Source organism: Agelaius phoeniceus, chromosome 2 (assembly GCF_051311805.1).
Source record: "Agelaius phoeniceus isolate bAgePho1 chromosome 2, bAgePho1.hap1, whole genome shotgun sequence".
Classification (NCBI taxonomy): Eukaryota; Metazoa; Chordata; class Aves; order Passeriformes; family Icteridae; genus Agelaius; species Agelaius phoeniceus.
Window position 1 is genome coordinate 30,728,118 of NC_135266.1, and position 23,275 is coordinate 30,751,392.

General features: G+C 44.9%; 3 protein-coding genes across 8 annotated transcripts in view; 1 reads left to right on the forward strand and 2 right to left on the reverse strand.

Annotated features, from left to right (window-relative positions):
• The window catches only part of TBC1D8 (TBC1 domain family member 8), a 49,325-nt gene extending 41,600 nt beyond the window's left edge, over positions 1-7,725 (forward strand). The window contains exons 13-20 of the mRNA XM_077173408.1: positions 324-453; positions 729-827; positions 1,331-1,399; positions 2,708-2,948; positions 4,499-4,564; positions 5,185-5,274; positions 5,435-5,535; positions 6,763-7,725. Coding sequence (XP_077029523.1) covers positions 324-453; positions 729-827; positions 1,331-1,399; positions 2,708-2,948; positions 4,499-4,564; positions 5,185-5,274; positions 5,435-5,535; positions 6,763-7,221 — 1,255 coding nt within the window. The 3' untranslated portion in view covers positions 7,222-7,725. The remainder of the gene's footprint in view (positions 1-323; positions 454-728; positions 828-1,330; positions 1,400-2,707; positions 2,949-4,498; positions 4,565-5,184; positions 5,275-5,434; positions 5,536-6,762) is intronic.
• A 533-nt stretch (positions 7,726-8,258) lies between these two features.
• On the reverse strand, positions 8,259-13,230 carry RPL31 (ribosomal protein L31). The gene is made up of 5 exons (XM_054655051.2): positions 13,108-13,230; positions 12,395-12,511; positions 10,848-10,973; positions 8,783-8,895; positions 8,259-8,324 (listed from the first exon to the last, which is right to left on the reverse strand). The coding sequence occupies exons 2-5, from the start codon at positions 12,499-12,501 to the stop codon at positions 8,293-8,295; spliced, it is 378 nt and encodes a 125-aa protein (XP_054511026.1). The 5' UTR covers positions 12,502-12,511; positions 13,108-13,230; the 3' UTR covers positions 8,259-8,292.
• Positions 13,231-15,676: 2,446 nt separating this feature from the next.
• NPAS2 (neuronal PAS domain protein 2) overlaps positions 15,677-23,275 on the reverse strand; it is a 105,786-nt gene continuing 98,187 nt past the window's right edge. For 4 of the 6 annotated variants that reach the window (XM_077173412.1, XM_077173411.1, XM_077173409.1 and 1 more), the window contains 5 exons: positions 22,449-22,643; positions 20,983-21,161; positions 20,391-20,483; positions 18,318-18,504; positions 15,677-17,181 (listed from right to left, as the gene is read on the reverse strand). In XM_077173412.1, coding sequence (XP_077029527.1) covers positions 16,993-17,181; positions 18,318-18,504; positions 20,391-20,483; positions 20,983-21,161; positions 22,449-22,643 — 843 coding nt within the window. In that variant the 3' untranslated portion in view covers positions 15,677-16,992. Of the gene's footprint in view, positions 17,182-18,317; positions 18,505-20,390; positions 20,484-20,982; positions 21,162-22,447; positions 22,644-23,275 lie in introns of those variants that run through there. The other 2 variants (XR_013180869.1, XR_013180868.1) reach the window with 2 other exon arrangements.

Genomic DNA, 23,275 nt, shown 5'->3' on the forward strand with positions numbered 1-23,275 from the left:
TGAAATTTCCTGGCACTCCGAGACCTGCATCGCCTGCGTCAGCGTGCAATATTTACTGCTGCTCTCCGTGCCTTCCCTGGACTGACAGGCTTCCTGCTCCAGACTTCAAGGAGACAGAAGTTTTCTTCCTTGGGCAGCATTTAGTCATTTGGCTGGCTTACTGTTCCTCAGATGAGTAATCACAAAGGCATTTTTGAAAGGTCTAGCTTGCCCAAAAATCAATTTATTTCTAAATCTGAGCCATAAGACTTATTTGCCTATTTGAATTGAGAAGAGCACAGTGCACAGAGCACATTGTGTTCTTATACATTTCCTCTCTTCAGGTTTTTAGAGCATGTCAAAAACGAGGAAAGCCCTCTGCCACCTATTGGTAATCACCATGCATTCTTCAGTGACGACCAGGAACCCTCTCCAGTGACTGAAATAGCAAACCTGATTCATGACTCCTATGAGGTAAAAGAATTCTTTGTACCTACTAGTCAGTTAAGTTAGAATTTTAAAGAAGATTTGATTCACTTTAGGTGCTTTGAAAGTTAATACACATCTTTGAAGATTCCATGACAAGTGCTCTCATGCACAAGACTAGGTGTAGTATGAGTACTTAGATTAATTAGAGACTATGTACGCTTTTTCTTCAAGGTCTCACTGCACTTTAAAAGCGTATTTCCAATTAATAGAGGTATCATAAAACACAACACAAATAATAAACTTCTGTTCCTCTCTTACAGAAATTTGGAGACCACTCTGTGGAACAGATAGAGCACATGCGCTACAAACACCGGATCCGTGTCCTGCAGAGCCACGAAGATACAACCAAGCAGAACGTGGTGAGCAGGATATTGCTCTGACTGAGGTAGCTCAGCATTGCCTCTGGAGACACACAGGTTTAGTTTTTAAAAAGGGGCCATCAGGTCTTGAAAAATCATTGCTGACTCTGCAAAAAGCTCTTTCCTGGGATGCTGGTGGTTCTTCTTTGGCAGCCATGTGCATTATTGTAGTTTAGGGTGGCTTTAAAGTTCTGAACAGCTGCAGGACTGTCCAGCCCAGCACCTTATCTGTGACTGTGGCAGATGCCTGGGAAGAGGAGAGACAGCACCATGCGATGCCTCCCCAGCCTCTGTGGCCTGTAGCTTAGGGACTTCCTGTCTTTGTTTCTAATAGCCCTTGAGGGATTTCTCTTTTCATGGATCTGTCCAACTGGTGAACCTAAAGAAGGGGGAAACAGCACAAAGATTTTTTTAATAGTGGTTTTCAGCTGTTCCACCTAAGGACAGCTTGTGAGTCTGCCCATGTCAGTGATGTCACTAACATGATTTTCTTTCTTTTTAAGCTCCGAGTTGTCATCCCAGATGTTTCAATTCTTCCTGAAGATTTAGAGGAATTGTATGACTTGTTCAAGGTTGGTCTCCCTGAAAAGCAGGGGATGCACCTCATTGAGGCTTCTTTGGGCATAACTTCCAGCTGTTGCTTGGCAGTGCAGCACTGACCTCCCGTCCTCTGCCTGGGCTGTGCTCCCTGGGTGGGATCCTGCCATTTTGTCCTTTCTGTGGTTGTGCAGTTGTTAAAGAGGAACAGTAATGTACTGATTGTTCAGAGAACTGCTCCTGAGATCCTTTCTAACTTTCTGCTTGGAAATGGTCCCTGACAAGCTAGCTTCTGTTAACTTTCACATGCAGAATAAATTAAACATTATGTAGCTGTGCTCATTGGGAACTTGGCAGTGCTTTTAAATCCTGTTCTCTAAATGCTCTTTAAAGGCAGACTCTCTTCTCCATGGGGGGAAAGAATCCCAAACCCCACAACCTTGTGTCCTTGCCATTTGTTCCAAATTTTCTCACAGGTTTGTTTTTCTTCTTTTTTTTTTTTTTTTTAAACTAAAAGCAGTTTAATTTCCTTTCTGTCAAGTTGATGCTTGATAAAACACACAATAAAGTTGGAGACAGGGACATCTATGCTTGTACAACTATACTTGATTTAGAGGTCCAAGCTGTAATTATTTCCCTTAATGGACCATTTCTTCTGTGTTCATAGCAATAAATACTGAGAATATGACTGTGGTGTGTTGTTAGTGTTACACAGCTTTGTCACCAAGGGCAGCTGTATCCTGCCTCCATTAGTGGTTGTAAGATGATGCTGCTGGGGCTTGTTCTTCAGTGCTTCCCTCCTGCTCCTCACTGCTGGTTTTGATCTTTGACTAGCTTCCCCTGATTTCATTTTCTGGTAGCGGTTCCTTTTTGTTATTTCCCTTGCTCTCCCAGGGACATCTTGCTTTGTTGAGACTCTTTTGTTTTGCCTGTCCCTAACAGAAGACTAATGCTACAGTATCCAAATGGAGAGGTCTGAGAGAGAATAAACCAGCAGGTCAAGCCTACGCTTACTCCATATTTTTTACAGAGGTGACCCTCTGTATCTTTGGCTGCTAAGGAACATCCTGGACTAAATGCAATTAAATAGAGTTTCAGTAGCCCACAGTGATTTTTTTTTCAAGAATCTGCCCTGTCTCCCTTCATACTTATTAATTATCCACTGGAAATTGTGAGAGTGGCTGCCCTGATGAAAGATTTGCTTTTTCACACAGGAATGATCTTGGTATCACTATGACATCTTGCAGAGCGAATTTTGAGCACATTCCAGTGCAGTTTGGTGTGAATGCCTTTTTCTGCTGCCGTGCCCCACAACAACCTCTGTGTGTGTCCATCTCTCCTAGAGGGAGCACCTGCTCAGGTGCTACTGGGCGGGCGGCAGCGCGGTGCCGGAGCGCCACGACCCCAGCCGGCCGTACGCCGAGCAGTACCGCATCGACGCCCAGCAGTTTGCCAGCCTCTACCGCCTGCTCTCACCCTGGACCTGCGGGGAGCACACCGAGCTGCTGGCCCACAGGACCTTCCGCCTGCTGGATGACAACATGGACCAGCTCATCGAGTTCAAGGCGCTCGCCAGCTGCTTGGGTATCGGCCGGGCTGGGGGCAGAGCTGGGGGCGGCAAGGGGGAGACAGCAGAGGTGAAATGCCACGTAACTGGCACAGAGGATGGTTCCTAGGGCCTGTAATTGTTGTCATCTTACCATGGGGGTTCCATACTGCTGTCTCCTTATCACTAAGGTTCCATACCTTCTTGGTTTCTCGTGGGCAGCTCCTCAGAGCACTGACTCTTTCTTCTTCACAAAGGAGCCAACTGACTCCAGTTCCCCTCTCACCCAGCCACCCACTCTTTTATAGCACTCTTCTTCTCTTTGGTTACAGCTGTGGCCTGTTAAAGTCAGGCCTGTTCCTAATCTTTGATAATTGGCCCAGCTGCAACTCCTTAGGGGTTAGATTACTTTCTGCACTATCTTTTTCTTATATTCTATCCCCCTACATGTAATTACCTGTATCAGTGACCTTTACTAATTTTTTGTGTTTCAATCATCTGAAGTCAATTTGGTTTAAAAGCCTGAGAGTGTGATTGAATGTTGTATTAGAATATTTGATTTCTCAGACAATAGTAATTTTATTGAAAATCTTGTATGAGTGAAGAATTACACTTGGGTCTGCACAGAATGCTGGGAAATCCTCTCTACTGATTTGTTACTCTCTGAGTATACCTCTGAAATCTCAATGTAGCTCTTTGAAACAGCTTCTTGGAGGCTTAACCTTAGACAGCTGACTGCTGCCTGCCTTGCTTGTTGGCAGTAAGCAGAACAAAAAAAATCTGGCCAGCAATCTGTGGGCTGTGCTAGGGTTGGTCTTGAGACCACCAGCTGTCCCAATAGGTAAAACTGCCTGTCCAAAATCTGGCTGAAGAGAAAGTGGCAGATCTCAAATGATGTCTGACCTCAAGTGGAAAAAAATGAAATTCAAAGCTTCAGTAAAAATCAGTGATTTTGTATTCTTTGCACTTAGGATTTTTACATTTTTTTAATGTGAACACTAAGGCACCCTGTATTCTCTTTTTATTTGACTCTTAGAGGGATACAACTTTAAATTAAAAGTTTTCCACAGTATTTGAGTGCATTTGAAAGTTTAGAATCTAATTTTTACTGGTTATTGAAAATATGAATTATATTACATTTGAAATAGTTACTTCCTTTGGGCTTACCCTATAGAACAGCAGTAAGGGCTGAAGGGGAGAAATACTAAGAATATGTAAGAATATCATACATATGAATATGTGTGATGTCCCCAACATTATCTGTCTCCCCCCTCTCACATTTCTGTAAACCTGTGGCAGCAAACAGCCTTTACTAGATTCCCTGCCACCCTCCTTGGTCTTTTTAAATGATGCTGAAGCTCCATAGGGTGAGGTGCTCCCAGTCTGTTTCACAAGAACAAAGACCAAACAGATGGCTGTCACCTGCTGTTCCTCATTGACAGGCACAACCTGAAGTTATACACTGGCCATATGTTTATTGTCCATGTAAACAATTGTCCTTTGTGCACAGAGACATACCTGATTTATTTTAAACCGTGGAAGTAAATGCTCTGGTTCACTTCCTTTTTGCTCTTCATTTTCCTTGCAGATGTTATGTATAATGGAGAAATGAATGAAAAGATAAAGTTACTTTATAAGCTGCATATCCCACCAGGTAAGAAATCTGAAAGGAAATTAATAACTCCATTTCCCAAAAAAATCTCTTGCTTTTGGGAAAAAGCTGCTTAATGAAGAACCCCATCTTGCTTCCTTCCAGCTTGGAGCATACAGGATTTGTAGTTTCACTCACTGCATTTTACACATTACTCTATTAATTACAAATGGAACCTTTTTGGGTGAAATGCATAGATTACAATGTCAAAGCTCACACATCTGTTGCATTCAGAGATCTTTTGCAGCCAATTATATGGTTACTTACAGACAAAATACGAACTGAAATAACACTTTTGAGTGGCTTGTACTCCATGGACACTAGACATCTCCTTGTATAGCTTGATCCAGTTTTGATTAGGTGACAAAATTCTGTGGTAGTTCCTCTGTGCAAAGTTTTTAATTAAATGTGCAGTTCTTGGCAAGCTTCCAAGTGCAGCACCTGTCTTACAGGAACATTTTACAGTATGATTTAGTTTCGTTCCTTGAAAGCGTTTGCAAAACACAATTTTTCTTTGCACAATTCTTTGCACAATTAGTTCACTTTCATCAAGTATGCAAATTTTAGAAAACTAACCGTTATGTCTAATTCAAAGGATTAAATTTGTCACATTTCTTGGATAGCTCTCACAGAAAATGAACGAGACAGCCAGTCACCATTAAAGAATCCTTTGCTGTCAACATCAAGACCACTGGTCATTGGAAAATCAAACGGTATGTCCAGAATGGCTCTCTCATGTGAGTGCATGAGATAACCAACTTTCCACTTGTGATCCCTACCATGTTATCTCTGCTCTCTGGGTTTACTTTGAAATGTAAATTTACTCCAGTGACTTGAAAATTAATTATCCTGTTTATGTCTACTCCAAAAAAGGTGATGCAGTAGATTACCAAAAGCAATTGAAGCAGATGCTGAAGGATCTAGCCAAAGAAAAGGATACTAAAACTGAAAAAGAATTGCCAAAAATGAGCCAGGTATGTACCTTAGAGGCTGTACTCTGTTTTTAAAGAAGTGTACTCAAAATGAAATTACTGAATTCAACAGTTTGGCTCTCTCTCATGAAGTATAACTGCAGTACAACTGAACTTGGATTCAGTCCTTTAGGCATTGAGGATTGGGCTCCTCTGATTCAGGGAGCAGGTGCTTAAAAATTTTCACTTTCAAAAAACTACCTTCCTAATAGTTCCCTATGCTTAGACTGGCTGGTGAATAGAATTTCAGTCACCCTCACCTGCAGCAGAACATGCAAGCAAACAGGCTTATGCAGGCTGGAAAAAGGCGTCCTCCTAAGCCAAAGAATTCCCTAGAATGCACATTTTTATTGTTTTTCCATACCTCCTCTGCACCTAAGCAGTAACTTCTTAGTCCACCACACCTGGAACTTGCCCTATCTAAGCCAAACACTGAGTAGAACTGCAGGAAGACAGCTGAAGGCTGTCACAGTCTTACCATCTGTTTCCTAATGCCAGTAGCTTTCTGTGTTGTCGGCATAAGGAAAGCTACTGGAGGGAAAAGGCCTCATGCTAATAAAACAAATGTACAGATGTGCAAAAAGAAAGATGGGACTGCCCCCAGAATCCCTTCTGTGCTTGTGTTGCCAAATGAAGTTTTAAATGGGTGGCATGTACCTAGCCTGTCAGCTCTGCAGGGGCTCATGATCTCATCATTTCCTGAGGGCTCACAACTCTCCTGACAGGATATATGGAGACATCCTCTGATAACCACCTGAAATGGGTGAGCAAGGCAGAGACAAAAGGAGCTGGGCAGGGAAGATATCTGAATTGTTTTAGAAGAGCTGAGAAAGAGGGGAGAGAAACAGAAGGGAAGCTTGCCTGCAGGCCTGTGGATGGCTACTTTGGTTGTAACCCACTCTGTGTAGCAGCCACCAACAGGGGATTTTCCCTTGCCTTGTCTCTCACTTGCCTGTGGATCATCTGGCGGGTCCTGATTTCCTTCATCAGGGCATCAAAATACTTCACTGCCCCCTTCCCTTTTTGATTTCAGCACAGGGTTTCCTAGCACCACTGGGGGTTGAAATCCTTTCTCTAACAGTTTTTAAAAGCAGGCAGAAGTTATAAAAGAACATATAAATGTACACAGCTTTCCACCTGCCTTTGCACTCCCGTGCCCTGTCTGACTTCTGCAGTGATCCTCAGCGTGGCTGTTCAGGACTCTGATGCTGGTTTTTCATCCTTTTACAGAAGGAGTTCATTCAGTTCTGCAAAACGTTGTATAGCATGTTTCATGAAGATCCAGAGGAGAATGATTTGTATCAAGCCATTGCCACTGTGACCACACTGTTACTTCAGATTGGAGAAGTAGGACAGAGGAGCATCAGCCTGGGGAGTGGCTCAGACGAGTTCACCGAGGACTTGCAGCCCGAGGCCTCTGCTTCTGACCAGGATGCTGTTTTTACTGACACTGTGAAGAGCCCTCACAAAGACTCTCAACCTTCACCTGTGACTGAAGGGGACTGGACTGTCTCTTTTGAACATATTTTAGCCTCCCTCTTGACTGAACAATCATTAGTTAACTTCTTTGAAAAACCCTTAGAACTGAAACCAAAGCTTGAGAATGCAAAGCTAAATCAATACAGTCTCAGAACAAATGGAATGAGCTGCCAGTCACGGAGTGAACATGCAAAACCAAGCATGCAGTAGCAGCAAATATATCAGAAATGAAATGCACTGAAATTATGCCAAAGGACATGCTGTAAAAGGCTTTCAGTTGGCAGTGGACTTCTGGTATCCAATTTGTTGGTCTGTGGTTTTCAGTTTAAGAGCTTTAAAAGCTAAAAGGGTGTGTAGGTTTGTTTTGTGCCATTGACTTATTATGTTCTTGTTCTGAATGTAAAAGGAAACATCTGTCTACAGTGTGAAGAACTGAAGCCCTCTTGTGCATTGGGAGAGCAGAGGCTGGCTCCAGTTGTCTTTCTTGTTTTAAGCAGGGGAAAACACTCCTCATCTGCTGTCCAGTTTGTTTCGGTTGCCTTTTTTTGCACTAATACTGAGAACTGTTTCAATGCTGGTAATTGAAACTATTTTAATATATTTGATTGTATTCCAATTTTTATGTCTTGCTGAAATGTTAAGTGTACATGGACTGTGCTTCTGATGTTGGTCTGTGAAAACATGCACTTTTCAATAAACCCTTTTTGTACAAGACTGGCAGTGACAGTATTTACTGGTTTAGGGAAGCTAAGTGCCTTTAGTTCCCACTGCTTCCAACAAATACCCTGGGGTAGCACGATCACAATTATTTCACTAATCAAAACCCTGGTTTTATGTTGTACACAGAGCTGCTTTGGGAGAAGCCTACTGAGTCTGCCTAAGAGGCCAGTGGGGCACATCATCCACATGAGATTACATACATGAAATATTGATCTAGCAGTTTTGGTTGAGTTTTTCTTGTTTTGTTTTTAATCAAACTGAAATTAATTTAAAATACCCGTGGTAAAGGCTCTTTAATACCCAGAACAAAACAAACCTAGCACAACTCTGCCACCCACAAAGAACATTTGAATCTCCTTATTCCATTCACATGTAATGGAAATCTATTGTATCTAATTAAGACCATTACACCTTTATGTTCAAATTCAAAGAAAGCAAGATATTTTAAAGACTGGTACCTGTTCAACTCAATGCTTCACAGTTGAGAGCTTGAAATGATTGGACAATAAAAAAAAACAATTGAAGAATATATTTTATATTTTTATTGTAATGGAAATCCATTTAATTTTCATCCACATTGACTGTCTGTAGACCTGCAAAACAAGACCACCACCTGTCATATATATGGAAGTCTTCCCAAGAAAGTACACCTACATTTTCAAGGGTAGTCTGCTGATCTACTTCTGGAAGAGCAAACTATATAGACAAGTATTTCTGCAAATGCTAAAACAAAAACTTAGTTGCATTTACAGAATTGATTTTTATCAGATGACAAGCAGAGAGGGCTTAACCTGTCTGAGTTTTAACATCAGAGGATGGGCTTAGTAACTACCCTAGTGACTATGGCCTGTGTTTTTCAATCTCTCAAAATTTACATGATCATTTCACTCCTTTTTAATGTGGATCAGGGAGTCCTGTTCCCTACAGCAAAGCCAGGTTAAGCCCGTGGTTTGACTCTTGTAGCGTGCTTTTCATCTGAATTTTGCACAGCAGGACGAGCTTTGCTTCTTGTTCAGAGACATGGCACGGGAGATGCATGAACCTTCCTTACCTTTGAATGTTGTGACTGGTACATAGGTAACCAGGGTGTACAGCTTGTTGGGTGAATCCTCGTCCTCGTTGCGCTTTCTGGACAAACGCACACGGATACGGTAAGGAACATTCCTGAAATGAAGATGGCAGATCAATTTGCAGTGAAGTGTGTACTGAAACCCATGTATTGATATGGAAGTTCCTTCTCAGCATCATACCAAGAGCAAGATCTTGTACCTTAAGAGACTGTATTGTTTGCCTTAGAGGAGCCTGTTTTGTTTGTTTTGCTTGGTTTTATTCAAGTTAGCAGGTAAGATTAAACTGAGCCTTGAGTAAGATAAATTCATAGTCCAGTAGGAGCATAAAGTCAGAAGTGCATCATCAGTCCACTACTGAGGAAATACACCTTGAAGATGATCATCAAGTGAACATGACCAGCAAGCAGCTGTTAGTAACAAGCATTTCCTACTACAATATAAAATAGTGAGGAAAAAGCCCAACAATCCACCCTGAAAGCCCAAGACTTCTGTCAAAACTCAAGAGTACTGCCTATCTTTATGCCAGAAGCTGTGGAAATTCTAGTGAGCATCAAGCCTGAACCAAGATCTTACTTAAGGGCACAAAACTGATCACCATTTCTTCCTCACAAAGCCCATGGAATCATTAACTAAATTGTTTAATGATTTTGTTCGTAATAGGCAAATCACAGCTTAGTGTCCTCACCTAATAATGCCCAAAACATGCTCTGAGGGGAGGTGCAGAATTTTTTCTCCACACCATTTTCCACATAACCTGCCACACTGAACTCAGGATTTTAGGAAAGTCCTGCTCTGAGTACTATGAGAAGGAACCTGCTCCTCCTCCCTGCTGCAAGAACAGCCTTTTCAAGAACATACTTATTACATCAGGTGGACATAGCATTTAAGACACAGCAACTGGCTTTGCTTTATTCCCTTCCTGTCAAAATCAAAAGCATTTTTCACTAATTTATGTATATCATTGACTACCATACCAGCCAACATGGTGATTTTAGTCTCTGCTGATCCTTCCAGAGGAAGATACCTTACTTTGCATACATTATGTATTCTAACTAGTAAAAACTGCAGATTCACTCATGTGGTGACTCCTTGCTCCACAGACTGCACTTGCACCAGTCAATATGAGGGAGTCTTGGTTAGCAGCCTCACTACAAAGCTCTGGGGTTATGTGTGCTGTCTCCTGGTTCCACTGTCACTCCCCATGAACTGGGCAGTTTAACAGGGAGGACACAGAACCCCTACCTGTAAGACCCAGTAACTCAGTCTCATCCTCTTTTCAAGGAATGGTTGGCCACATGATGCCAGGCAAAGCATTCTATGGATGTCACAGACCAGACTTAGGGATCTAACTCCCAGAAGACATGGTTTAAACCCATGTGCATCTGAAAGAATCAATCCAGATCAGTTCACCTTTTATTACAGTTTAAGAGGTCCCACTCCCCACGGGAGTTCTACTGGACCACTTTACACATGTCATATCAGCTGCCTTGGTAGCAGTGATTTAACAGAAGTTGCAGTTTTTGGTCCCCAAACTACTTACTTATTTGTACTTTCAAGAAAAGATGAATGGTCCTGTTGAAAATACACTTCCTTTTGTGCAGCATTTGTTCAGCATGCTTCAAAACCTAATCCTGTTTAGCAACACTGCACAAATCCCACTCAACCTGTGACTGTAGTTATCACTGAAAGGTCAGGTTTATAAAAACTATCTGCTGCAACAGGGATCAAGGTACTACAGTATTACAATACCCCAATCCTTTCTCTTCCCTGCCCTCAACCCCCAAACCTGCACTCCCTCTTACCCTTGCTTTATTTTTATTGAAAGTAGAAGGAAATTCTTTCAATCCCAGAGTTTACCAAAGCTTTGTTACAAATATTCCAGGACAGCTGACCAGAACACAGAGGTGACAGATTAGGTTGGTGTGTACACCACAAAAAGGAAGCATTTGCAAAGAAAACACAAATACTGCAAGAAGCATACAGTTTTTTCCTAATCCTTCATGTTGGTTTTTTCCTCAGCCAGTAAAGAAAATTGCAAAAACCCACCTTATTCCTTTAGCCCAGACTGCTTTGTTCAGTCGGGTATCAATGCGGACGTCAGGAGTACCCATCTCCTTCATGGCAAATTTCCGGATTTCCTTGAGGGCGCGTGGTGCTCGCTTCTTGAAGCCCCTGGGACAATCACAAGAGCCATTTCTTTAACTTCAGGACACTGTCAGCACTACACACTTGTTGCATGTGCTCTCCCAACATAAAACCCCCCAAAGCACTGTGCTTAACAGCAAACAGCTGCACCAGCCTGACCAGAGCTTCACCCTGGCAGGCAGATGCTAACTTTAATAGATCAGAGGTGTCACAGACACAGGTCTGAACAAAACCCGTATGATCAAAGCAGTGCAACAACAGTAACATAAACATAACCATGACTGTATTGGTATTGAAATAAACAGCAGAAGAGCAAAACTGATGTTATTCTGAATATCAGCTTTTGCTGAACAGTACCTGATGGTTACCTTCTTTTACACTACCAGGACTACACCAACACCACCATCAGAACTGTTTTTCTCCCCCAGTACAGCCTGTGCCATTCCCATTATGGCCAGGTCCTGCAGGACTGGGCATCCACAGAAGTAAGAGCTGCAGTATGAGTGTTCTGCCGTATTTATTAAACCCACACTGTGACAGGGGCTGTGTCAGTAGTACCCGAGGTCCCACAATTGGTTACATCCAGTTATATTATGTGCACACTGCTGTTGTTGATACTTTGTGCTAGAAATGGGAAGTGGATACTTGATCACAGTGAGACAAGCACTAAATAAAAAGCATTTCACTCTAGCATATCATGCCCAAAAAGAAAGGTGGACAGCAGGATCACCAGCATTAAAACAGAATGAAGTGCCAATCAACAGGCAAGGCCAGAATATCTTACTGCCAGAGCCCCACTGCCTCCCATTCCCAGCCACGGCTCTGCAATGCTCCACTGCCTCATTTCTCTCCTATTCCAGGATAGCCACTGCACCAATTATTTAGATTTGGATGGTGTCTTCCATGTGCTTGCAGGCACACACACAGAATGCAAGGGCACTGCAGCTTCCTCTGAAGCACCTCTCCACTACAGCTTCATGAGCTTCAGCATCTGGTCAATCAAAAAGCTACTCTTACCTACACACAACAAATATCCTTTAACACGAACCATATCCCATTTTACACCTCACACAATTCTGTGATAAACATTAAACCAATAATTTGACTACAGCAGTATTTAATTTCTGGAACTTTCTCAGTGGGCTGAAGTTTAGGCATTTGCTTGGGAAAGAATGACAACCTGTGCACAGAAGTAAACTGATCTAACTTTATCTTAAGTCCCAGAACACTCACAGTCACAGAAACAGGCTTATTCCTGAAAGCCACAAGTGAAGTCTGGGGCTGCACAGGTACAGAGCTTCTTCCTCGTGACACAACAGAGGCACAACACAAGGGACCACAAACACAACACTCTTAAGGACAGTCCTTCTCTGCTCTTTAAAACCTACCGAACTCATTTCCAAACGCCACTTCACAGAAGGCAAATTTCGCTGATAAAAAAAACTTACACGCCATGGATCCGCTTGTGAATGTTGATGGTGTATTCCCGAGTTACTACTTCGTTGATGGCAGAGCGCCCCTTCTTCTTCTCGCCGCCTTTCTTTGCGGGAGCCATCTCAGCGACGCTGAAAGGCACCGCGCACACATCAGACGCACATCTCGCACCTTGCCCGTCCCCTTCCCTCCCGCCGTCCCCAGCCCATTGCAAACCGCACAACTCCCACATTCACATTCAGAAACTTAAACCCAAGCTCCATTAACCCCCGGGGTCGCACCAGTCGCAGGCTTCACGCAGCAACTTCCCAGCACCACAGATGCTTTACTTCCATCTCCCCGAGAAGAGCAGGAAGCACATCCGAGACTCTTGGACCACCTCGCACTAACATCGGCCTCCTGGCCAGCCCCAAGCCCCCTCCCTCTGCAAGGCGACCCAGGAGCGCAGCTCAGCCCGTCCCGGGATGCACATGACGGGCCCAGACCGGCTCCTTCCCGGGGCAACAGCACGGGCCGTATCCCCGTCCCATGAGTCCCGCAGGCCGCCCGGGGAGGGCAGGAGAGAGGCCCCATTCTCGCCGAACGCGGACGCGCCGGGAGATCCCAGCCGGTGCCCCCCTTGCCGGGCCGCCCCCCGTGCCGGGCCGAGCCGCACTGGCGCCGCGCCGCGGGGTCTGCGGGGCGGATGGAGGCGGATTCGGCGGGAGCGGCCGCGGCCCACACTCACCCTGCCCGGGCACCGGCCGGAAAGGAGCGCGCGGGGCACGCTGGGAAACAGGAGCGCTTCCGGGATGGGGCCGGGAAGCGACTGCGCCGGCGGCGGGAGGGGCTGGCCCGGGGGGCGGTGTCTGCGTGTGCCCGGGCCGGGGCTGTTCTCTGGTGTCAGTGTGTGCCCGTACCGGGGCTGTTCTCTGGGGCGGTGTCGGTGTGTGCCCGGGCCGGGGCTGTGCTCTGGTGTCTGCGTGTGCCCGTACCGGGGCTGTTCTCTGGGGCGGTGTCAGGGTGTGCCCGTACCGGGGCTGTTCTCTGGTGTCAGTGTGTGCCCGTACCGGGGCTGTTCTCTGGGGCGGTGTCAGGGTGTGCCCGTACCGGGGCTGTTCTCTGGGGCGGTGTCGGTGTGTGCCCGTACCGGGGCTGTTCTCTGGGGCCGGTGTCAGGGTGTGCCGGTACCGGGGCTGTTCTCTGGGGCGGTGTCAGTGTGTGCCGGTACCGGGGCTGTTCTCTGGGGCGGTGTCAGTGTGTGCCCGTACCGAGGGTGCTCTCTGGGGCGGTGTCGGTGTGTGCCCGTACCGGGGCTGTTCTCTGGTGTCAGTGTGTGCCCGTGCCGGGACTGTTCTCCGGTGTCAGGGTGTGCCCGTACCGGAGGCGTTCGGTGCTCGTCCGCTTCCTCTGTAGGGTCTCTCCCTTTTCCTTGCAGTGGTGTGTGAGGAACCCAGCTTGGCGCAGTGGTGCTTCCAGCCAGCATTGTGCCTCTTGCAGATCTGGAGCTCTTGCTCCCGTGACAGAACCGAGGCATCCCGGCGTGGGGCAGGAGCCTGATGTAACCACCCTGCCTGCCCGGAAAACCGACCTGACCTGAGGGGATTATGCTGGGACAAGCTGGGTTTTGCCTATAATGAATTAGAACAGCCCAGCTCTGTTAGGGGAACTGGCATTGCCTTGTGTCTGCAACAGAGAACAAGGACAATAATCCCAAACCGGAATGTGTGTATGGGGAAGAGCACAAAAAACTAAGTCTTGACGTAAATCTGCTCTTGTGAGCTGTCTGTATCCTTCCAAACAATGTACTAAACCAGCTCAGGAGAAGGCAACCCCATGCTATTTACAGCATCTCCCTGTTAACAGCTTAGAGCACCACTGGCTTTAGAAAGTTAAGTGTTTGCTCCAAGGCTGAGTTTGGTTTGGACATACCACTGGGAATTGGGAGAGATGTGGGTTTGTAATCCCTGAGAGTAGAACAAATTCTTAAAGGAATTTCCCCTCCCTGTGTCTCCTGTCATAGTAGTTGAGATCCATCAGCTGCTGCTTCCACAGGTATTTCCTCTGAGGTGCTCCTATTCCTTCATTACCTCTTCCTGCATGAGCTTTGAGCTTACAGGTTTGTCCACTCCTTTCCCAGGAGTGTCTGGGATTTATGAAGTCAGCCTCTAGCGTAGCCAACTAGCCTTTGCCTAGGTTTGTCTACATTAATGGAAGGAGAGAGGTTCCTTCAGACAATGAGTGAAACTTTCACATCTAGCTTTCTAATCTTCATCTGGTGGGGTCACTCTTGCTTCACTGAATGCAAGAATTTAAAGGGATGAGCAGGCTAATTCACCCTGGTACCTAAAGTTAGCAGTAAAAACGCTTTCTTAGAGACCCAGTACTTGATTCCCTCATCTTCTCTCAATGAAGGATGAAGGACTGAAATACACATGCACCACCCAATCTTGCACTTGAAGCATCGGGATAATTTTGTCAATGAATTTTCTTTAGAAGATTTTTAGCTTTTTCAGAACTCAGGGCAAATAAGCTTTTTTCCTTTCCATGAAAGCTTACTTTCACAATTTCCAGCTCCTATCCCAGTTATCTCTATTGTTCCTATATGGCATAGGAACCTGTGGGCCCTGCTGATGTGATCCTTGGTACATAAGGGAGGGAAGGCCATGTGTGCACTTTGCTGAACTTAATGCTGGCTCCAGTGGCTGCAAGCTGCCCTGAGGGCCATCCCCTTTCAGTCTTACTGAGGGGAATGAAGACATTCCTGCACTCAGTTACCCACTTCAATCTGTGCTGGAGCTTCTCCCTGTCTGCAGAGGGAAAGCAAGCCTGTACCTTGGCTGCTCCATCCTGTAGTCAATTTGAATTTAACACGAAAAGAAGCCTACACAAGGATGCTAAAGTGGAAGCCAGACTGTCTACAGGGCAAGTATTCCAGAAGAGATGTGCCCCAAAACTCAGGACAGCAGTGTCTTAATACACTGAAGGTGGACATGGGTCAAAGCCCTGGCCTATGCTGAATCAAACTGTTCTTTAAACCATCTGTTTTGTGCTAATATAAAACTCTTTGGTTGGAAGTACAAAGCTGCCTGAGGTCTTCAAAGGTGCTTAAAGTTTTAAAGGTGCTTAAAATGAGCTGTCTTCACTTGCAGCTAATAAAACTTCCTGAGCTTTCATTCTCAGTGTCTATGCCATGACAAAAACTACAAGGGAAAATACTTGGTATTGCTAACTGGGTGCCCGACACCATTCAAGTCTGTGGCTAAGATTAAAAGTCTAAAGTGAATCACATAGTTCAACAGTCACAGGAAAATGTGTGCAAGTCCTGCAATAAAGCCTTTTGGCTATTTTATTTTATTCTACAAATAAAGACAACTGTCCATCATTAAATGGAAAAAAATAATAGTTTGAGTTGTATATAGCATGAAACAGTAGTTCCCTTCACAAAAACATTTCTAATTCATTAGTTTATTACAAAATACCCACTCACAAAAAAACACAAGCACAATCTTTATACTTGTGAAATGAGTTGATATTTCATATACAAAATAATTTCCACATAATTCCATATAATTTTATTTTATATAGAAATAGGTCATTATTACAACAGCTGTACAATACACTACTTTTTATTTAATAATTACATAAAATCTTTCTTAGAAACATATCAACGGAAAACATACAAAAAAAGCGAAAAGTGCATTTTCTTTTTTTTTTCCTCCAAAGGAAAATTTAATCCCAAATGTTATAATGAAAGAGATATGTAATAGTCTGCAGCATCCCAAGTCAGTGGGCCAAAACACAGTGCATATTTCTCAGAGACTTGGAGTGGGTGAGTTTAGGTTGAAGAAGGATTCATGTACTACTGGAGAATTGCATGATTGTGCTTACAATTTGAGTTCTCCTTTGCAATCACAATTCATGTAGGAAACAGTCCAGTGTGGGTTGTGGGTTTGTTTTTTTTGGTTGGTTTGTTTTTAGTAATGAAGAACAGTTAGGGTAAGCTGCATAATACTTTTCAGATTCTAAATCAAGGGTTATGAGCTGTAGACCATCTTCACCAATGGCTGGGCTTTCTCCTCCATTGGATGTGCTAATTTGGCCACAAGAATAAAGAAACAAACTTCTCTTTACAGAAAGTGCCTAGTTTTCTCATCTGTGCAGTTGTGCAAAATAATAACAATAATCATAATAAAAATAATCTCTTGTTCTCTCCTCGATAGACCTTTGACGCAGTGCTTTTCATACACAAAAGAAGAACTGAAACAGTGAAGGCCAAGTACCTCATGAGTCTGTTGGCAGTCTTTTGGAATTGCCAGATGGCTTCCAGAGTGACACGCCGGGACTGACCGCCTCTTCCCGTGCTCCCAGCGGTGATGGAGGCTGCACAGGTTAGTGCTCCTTGTGATTTTGCTCTGTCAGTACATCCTGTGCTCACGACACAGCGCAAACGGAAGCCAGCGTGCCGGGAATGCGCTGTCCGTGGCAGTCTGCACTCTGGGCGTACTTCTGTCATAGAGCTTGGAAAGGAATGCTTGTGCAAAAGCCAGAACAGTAAGTACAAAGTCATTCTCTTCTGCCCTATGTGCCCATTGGTTAAAGCTAATCGTGCATTGATTGTGCTGGTGGGACTCTATCGCAGTGGCTGTGGTAAATTTGATGATTCTGATAAACTATTCCTTCTTCTTGATGTTAGCTGTTGCTGTTGCTGCTGCTGCTGCTGCTGTGTCTGATGATACCCCATATTTCCTTGCTGTGGTGAGTAAGATGGCAGGAGCAAAGAATCGGGTTGTTCATTGTGCAAAGAACTTGGTGTTTGCACCTACAGATAAAATAAAATTTATCATGGTGTTTGATTCTTTCATGCGTTAATGCTCTTTGTCCTCAGGTTACAGGATGCTTAGAAATACTATTGGTTTGCTGGCTTCTATTTCTGGAGCTGTTTGGCATGAGGTTAGCTTAACTAATGCTAGAAGGAATGGACATAAATTGCAACAAAGAACATTGAAATGGTTTTCTCACAGTAATGCACTGCCTGGGATGTGCAGGTTATCCTGAAAAGCCTGTTTGGGAACTGCGTGGGTGAACATGTCAGAAATGACACGGATGGATGGAATAAATGAAACAGCATTTTCTAATGTGCCTCATGCTGTCCCTTCTAGCCCTTCCTTTTCCTGAGCTTACAGCTGGGTGTGACCTTGCAGTGTTGAAGCTGATGTGAATTTTGCAGATGCTTTATTTGAAACAGTATCTGCCAGATTTTTTTCATTAATTCTCAGGCTATGATAAGGATTTCATTTCAATAACAAGAGTTTAATAATTTGAGGTTGGTTATACTCTTTCAGTGATGCCAGTGGATATGTGACCAGGTTTCAAAGACTCAGTCCAGCTCCTGTTGAACTAATACAGACACACTTCATTTCCCCCCTTTACTTTAGTATGTGTTGAATTAGGTCAAAAATAAGTATTTTTACATATTCAAATCACCTGGTTCTTCCAGGCAACATGCTCCACTTTATCTTCTTTGCCTTGTGGAGTTGAGAAAATATGTTAGTTTCCTGAAGGGATCCAGATATCTGATCCAGATCTATTTTATGTTGATGCCGGTAATTAAAAATCATCTTTTGACTTGTAAACTAAGCAAGTTTTATACTGAATAAAGAGAACAGAACAAATCCTAAGGCATTGATTTTCTCCAGCTGGAAATAAACTTTAAATATATCCAAGATAATCTGATTATGCTTTAAATGTACAGAATTAGTAATTTCCTTTTAAATATTCTGATTGTTCCCACTGCTCCCTTGCTGTACTAGTACCGGCCACTGTAGCAGTGTGTCACAGGTCAGAATCTCTTAAATGGACATTTCTGCCAGGATCAGGCTCCAGCAGAAACCTGGGGCCCCATTTGCAAAGCCCACTCACCTTGGTACTCTTTACACATCATCCTCTTTGTCCTACCTGCAGGTAGCGTTGTTGCTGATGCTGTTGGTGCTGGAGTTGCATAGGTGGCAAAGAGGATGGCTGGGAAGGTGGGGTAGTGGTGAACCCTTGGTTTAACACTGCTTGTCCCATCAGTACAATTGGAGAGCTGCTGCTGGAAGTCTGCACTTCCAAACTTTGAAACATTTGTTGGGTTTGAGAATACCTATGGAAGAAAGAAGCAAAACAATCAAGAACAAAGTGTTGGAAACAAAGGTCTTCTCTTAAAAGGGGGATGGCAATCCCTAGTCTTCCTAAATCATAGAATCACAGCATGCTGACCTTAAAACTGTCTAGTGCCAACCCACCTCCCATGGGCAGGGACATCTTCCACTAGACCAGGTTGCTCAGAGCCCCATCCACCAATCTGGCTTTAAACACTTACAGGCATAGGGAACCCACCACTTCTCTGGGCAACCTGTTTCAGTGCCTCACCACCCTCACAGTAAAGAATTTCTTCCTAATATCTAATCCAAACCTGCCCTCTTTCAGTTTTAATTCACTACCTTTTGTCCTATTCCAATATGCTCTTGTAAAAAGTCCCTCCCCTTCTCTCTTGTAGCCTCTTTTAGATAGTGGAAGGCTGCTGTAAGGTCTCCCCGTGCCTTCTCTTCTTCAGCCTAAACCCCCCAGATAATTCCCAATAAATGATTCCAGTGCATGGGACCTGCTAATATGAACAGCACTACTGGCAGCACTGCTTTCCCTTGCTCTGTGCATGAGCTGGGCTTGGAGGGAAGAATACATCTCACCTCAAAATCCAGATCACATTTTAGATTCATTAAGGATTCTAGTTTATGCACATCTTGTCTTCAGCCACAGCATTCACATCCCCAGCTCATTAAACCAAATGGCCTTTGATTCTGTTTTAATATGCTGAGCCCTGAACTGCAGCAAGAAAGAAGAAATGCACCTCCTGTCCTGCTGCCTGTGCTCCCCTGTGGGGGTGGTGATCTCCTGCAGACACAAGGCTAGGGTTGATTACTTCCTAAGCTGCTCATACACATATTGCCACATAGCAGCAGTTCCCATCACCATGAGCCCTGCTCTAGGAACAGAAGAAACCTCTAGAAACCCTCTGGAACGAGGGATGTGACAGAACCAAAATACTCATCTCCTCTTGCCATTCTGCTTTTGCAAAGCAAAACTTAAATTTGTGTTGTTTTGTGGAAGGCTGTGGGCAAAACCACAATGGAACTATTGCCAACCCAGCCTAATTCTGTTTCTCCTGTAAAGGGTGATGAGATCATAGCGTGGCTTGTGTTCACTCAACAGCTGTTCAACATTAGGGTTTAGTTAGAAACGCTACAGTCTGAGTACTTGTATGAGGATGTGAGCTCTTATAAAGGGGTCCCATGAGTCAAGTCTACATGAACTGGGAGATGCATCTTTGCAAATAAGGCCTCTTTTATTCAGAGGCTTAAAAGCAGAGCTACAATATTTACATTTGACAAATTATCTCAAGATAATTTTAAACAACAATAATGATGTTTAAAAAAAAACAAGTACTGAATACCTACATTCCTGAGGTAACATTAGAAGAATAGTGTTTTGTAAAAAGAATTATTTTTAAAGGAATGATGTGCAAACAGTTGCTTATTATTTTATCAGTTCACAATTAAGTACAGTGACAAAAAACAGCTTAAAAAAGGGTATATTTTGACCAGTGTGTTCTGCCTCCTTCATCTAAGTTTTGAGGAGATGAAACAACTGAGGTGATGCTTTCTATTTTCACCAATCATTTAACTGAGCCAGTGCTGACTTTCTCACATTTACCTTTGGTGGGTCAGAAGTTCTAGTGCTGAAGCAGGCAGCATGTGAGGGACAAAAATTCCCCCAGCCATGGCTTGTTAAAACGCCACTGGCACTTTGTGTTTCTCTCTGTCACTCTTCCTGATATGACCAGGCAGGATAAGGCTGACCCAGATGCTGGAAGGCAGGCTCAGCACAGTAACACATTCCCAATATTTATAACTACTTCATCATCTTACAAAAGAAGGCTACTTCCCCTCAAAAGCAACTTTGATGTTTTATCTTCGACAAGGCACGTACTTGGCCTGGGATCCCGCCATGCTGAGGTCTGAAGGGTGTCTTGCATTACAGGACCCAGGCATCATGGGCTGAATAGGCTGGCTAAGCAACAATCTGGCACATGAGGGAAAAAAAAAAAAGACATTGCTGGAAGAGAAGGACCATACAAATCCCACAGTGTGCAAAGAGAAGCGGCATTTTCACAGGCACCAGGCTGAGTGTGAGGAGGTCTGACCCCGCTGCTGGCTGTGGCAGGCGCGTCCTGGGCCCTGCGAGGCGAAGGCTGGGGCAGCGCCTGCCCTCTGGGCCGATCCGGGTGCCCGACATACACCTCATAAATCACACTTTTTACCATTATTATCTGCTAGGTATATGGATGCTTGAATAATATTTTACAACTTCGATTAAATTCACCTTGTGGTCTTCAAAACCAGCAGCAAGGTATCAGTTTTCATAACGTTACTGGTTGACGCAGCTACAGTTTGGGAGTTTTAATCCACCCGTGCATTCCTGCAGTCCCAAGAGCTGGAGTGCACCGCGCCCGCTGTTCCCGCCGGGCAGGGCTGTAAGCCCAGCCCTCAGCCCTTCGAGTGCGGAGCCCGCCCGCCCGTACCTGAGCTGCTGGTCGTGGCTGCAGCCGGCGGGCGCAGGGGTGCCGCCGCGGGACAGGCCGCCAGGGGGCGCCGCGGGGCCGCTGCCGCCTGAGGCGAACGGCGCGGGCGCGGGCGCGGGGCGGGGCGGGGCGCGGCCGCCGCCCGGCGCCAGCTCCGCGCTCCGCGCCGCCTTCGGGCCCTGCAAGAGAAGCGGAGAGAGCGGGGAGACAGCCCGGCTGCGGCACCAGTGCCTGGCGGTGCCGCCAGCCGGCTCCTGCCACCGTACGCGAAACGACTGTCATAGCCACGGCTGCCCCGGGCCCGCTTCTGCCGACCGACAAACCTAAACGACCCCCCCCAGTTAAGGCAGGAACGAAGTTAAGTGAGGAGCTGCCGCCGAGCCCCATGATAGGAAGAGATCAAAGAAAAAAAAGTGGTGTTTTTCCTCCCGCCACCCCCATTTCACAGAATGACTGAACAGGTCGGGTTGGAAAGGACCACAGTGGGACAATCTGGTCAGGCCTCCCTCCTCCAGCAGGGCCATCCCAGAGCACAGGCACAGGATCGTGTCCACAGGCACAGGATCGTGTCCAGACGGGTGTTGAGAATCTCCAGTGAGGGAGACTCCACACCCTCTCGGGCCAACCTGTTCCAGTGCATGGTCACTCGCACAGTGACAAAGAAGTTCTTCCTTATATTCTGGTGGAACTTTCTGGGCATCAGTTTCTGCCCCTTGCCCTGTATTTGTTATACACTCTCTACTTTAATAGAGTCATTATAACACAGGTATGAAGGAGGTGAAATGCTACAGCTGTGGGCTCAGAAGACAATAATGGAAATATGCTTGCCACGCAATCGGGAAGCAGAGGAGCTCAGTTTTCTGTGAAGGGAGGTACAACAGGTGGGTGGAAGACCAAACACTGGAAATGTTGAGAAACCAGCAGTTTGAACAAAAAGCCAAACCTAATAGCTTTCACAGATCTCAGTTACTGCTCAGGCTGAACTTTATTTTGCTCTGCAGGAACCTGTTAACGTTCACAGCCTGAGGGTCTCAAAAGAATCTCAATGTATTCTGTGTGCCACCACAGCAGACAGGCTTTGTTGCATTGGTGGTGTCCGACTGGGCTCAGGGAGCAAGTATTCTGAGAGGTCTCACTATTTCAAGTTTCCAGTGTGATCAGTCAGGTTTCTTTCAGGACCACCCGAAGACCAGTAAGTCACTGACACATTTTCCATGCCCCCCTGTTCCAATTTCAAGCTGAAACAGCTGCTCAAGTAACCCTCCTGGCTGAGATTTTAGAAAAAGGCTTTAAGGTAAGGTAAATGCTGTAGGGAAACCCTTTTTATAGGCTGCCCTTTTACAGAAGCATAAGAAAGGGAAGGCAAAGGCATAGTTACACGACTGACATGATTTTACTCGCTTGCATAAGAACAGCTCAGTGTCTCCTTTCCATCTAAATGCTTCTCTGTTCAAAGAAATGATTACCTGGCTCGATATCACACTTGCTTCTCTCAGTGACTGCTGGTTGGTTGTTTGTGAAGATGTGATTTGTCCTTGAAGTTGAGAACTGGGGACAAGCTGCTGCTGAGAAAGGGTCCCTGACCTCTGCTGTAGCTGTTGTGGGTCCAGCTGCTGAGTATTGCTAAAGCTCAGGGACACTGTTGGCTGCTGTAAGATCATCTGGAAAAGAAGAAGGGAGGATTTATTTACATAGCCCAGATGTTTTGAATAATGAATGTGACAGAAGTAAATCCAAAGGTATATTCTAAAATAAAGTTACCACATTTCTGGAATCACAACATATCTACTGTTAGTTGGAAATCACCTATCATTCCTGCATTAACAGCTCTACTGTCTCTAGTTTCTTGGTTTCTTGTTCTGCAAGTGCACCCATTACTTGTGAAATGTGTCTACAAGGTGCAAGTCCTTCTCCATGGGGCAGGCACAACCCTCTTAAGAGTATTTCCCAGTACATTCACTGTGTTCTGGGGCATCCTGACCAAAGAGAAGAGAGTAACTCCATGTCTTTTCAGTCCTTTCAACAAAATCCACCTGCCTTTCAGACAGAACTATCTTTGAATTCGTCTCTGGAAATTCGACACTTTATACCCAGCTGAGTTGTCAAATGTTTTTAATGAGGCCACAGTCAGGCCAGAGCTCTCCAAGCTGAATGGCCGTGTCCTTATCATTGACAGGATGTGTAAACAGACAGTCACTGTCATTTATCTGATTTCCCATCAGGTAACTGTCACCTGGTGTTCTTCCTAACTGTGCCATGCATTTGACTTGTGTAAAAGAGCTAGCAGCTCCTC

What these genes read in the sequence shown, in the direction of transcription:
- RPL31 (XM_054655051.2), bottom strand. Translation starts at nt 12,501, where the DNA reads ATGGCTCCCGCAAAGAAAGGCGGCGAGAAGAAGAAGGGGCGCTCTGCC. An exon ending in GTCTGGGCTAAAGGAATAAG is followed by an intron (nt 8,896 to 10,847) that starts GTGGGTTTTTGC and finishes TCTTCATTTCAG; the next exon opens with GAATGTTCCTTACCGTATCC. An exon ending in ACCAGTCACAACATTCAAAG is followed by an intron (nt 8,325 to 8,782) that starts GTAAGGAAGGTT and finishes CTTGTTTTGCAG; the next exon opens with GTCTACAGACAGTCAATGTG.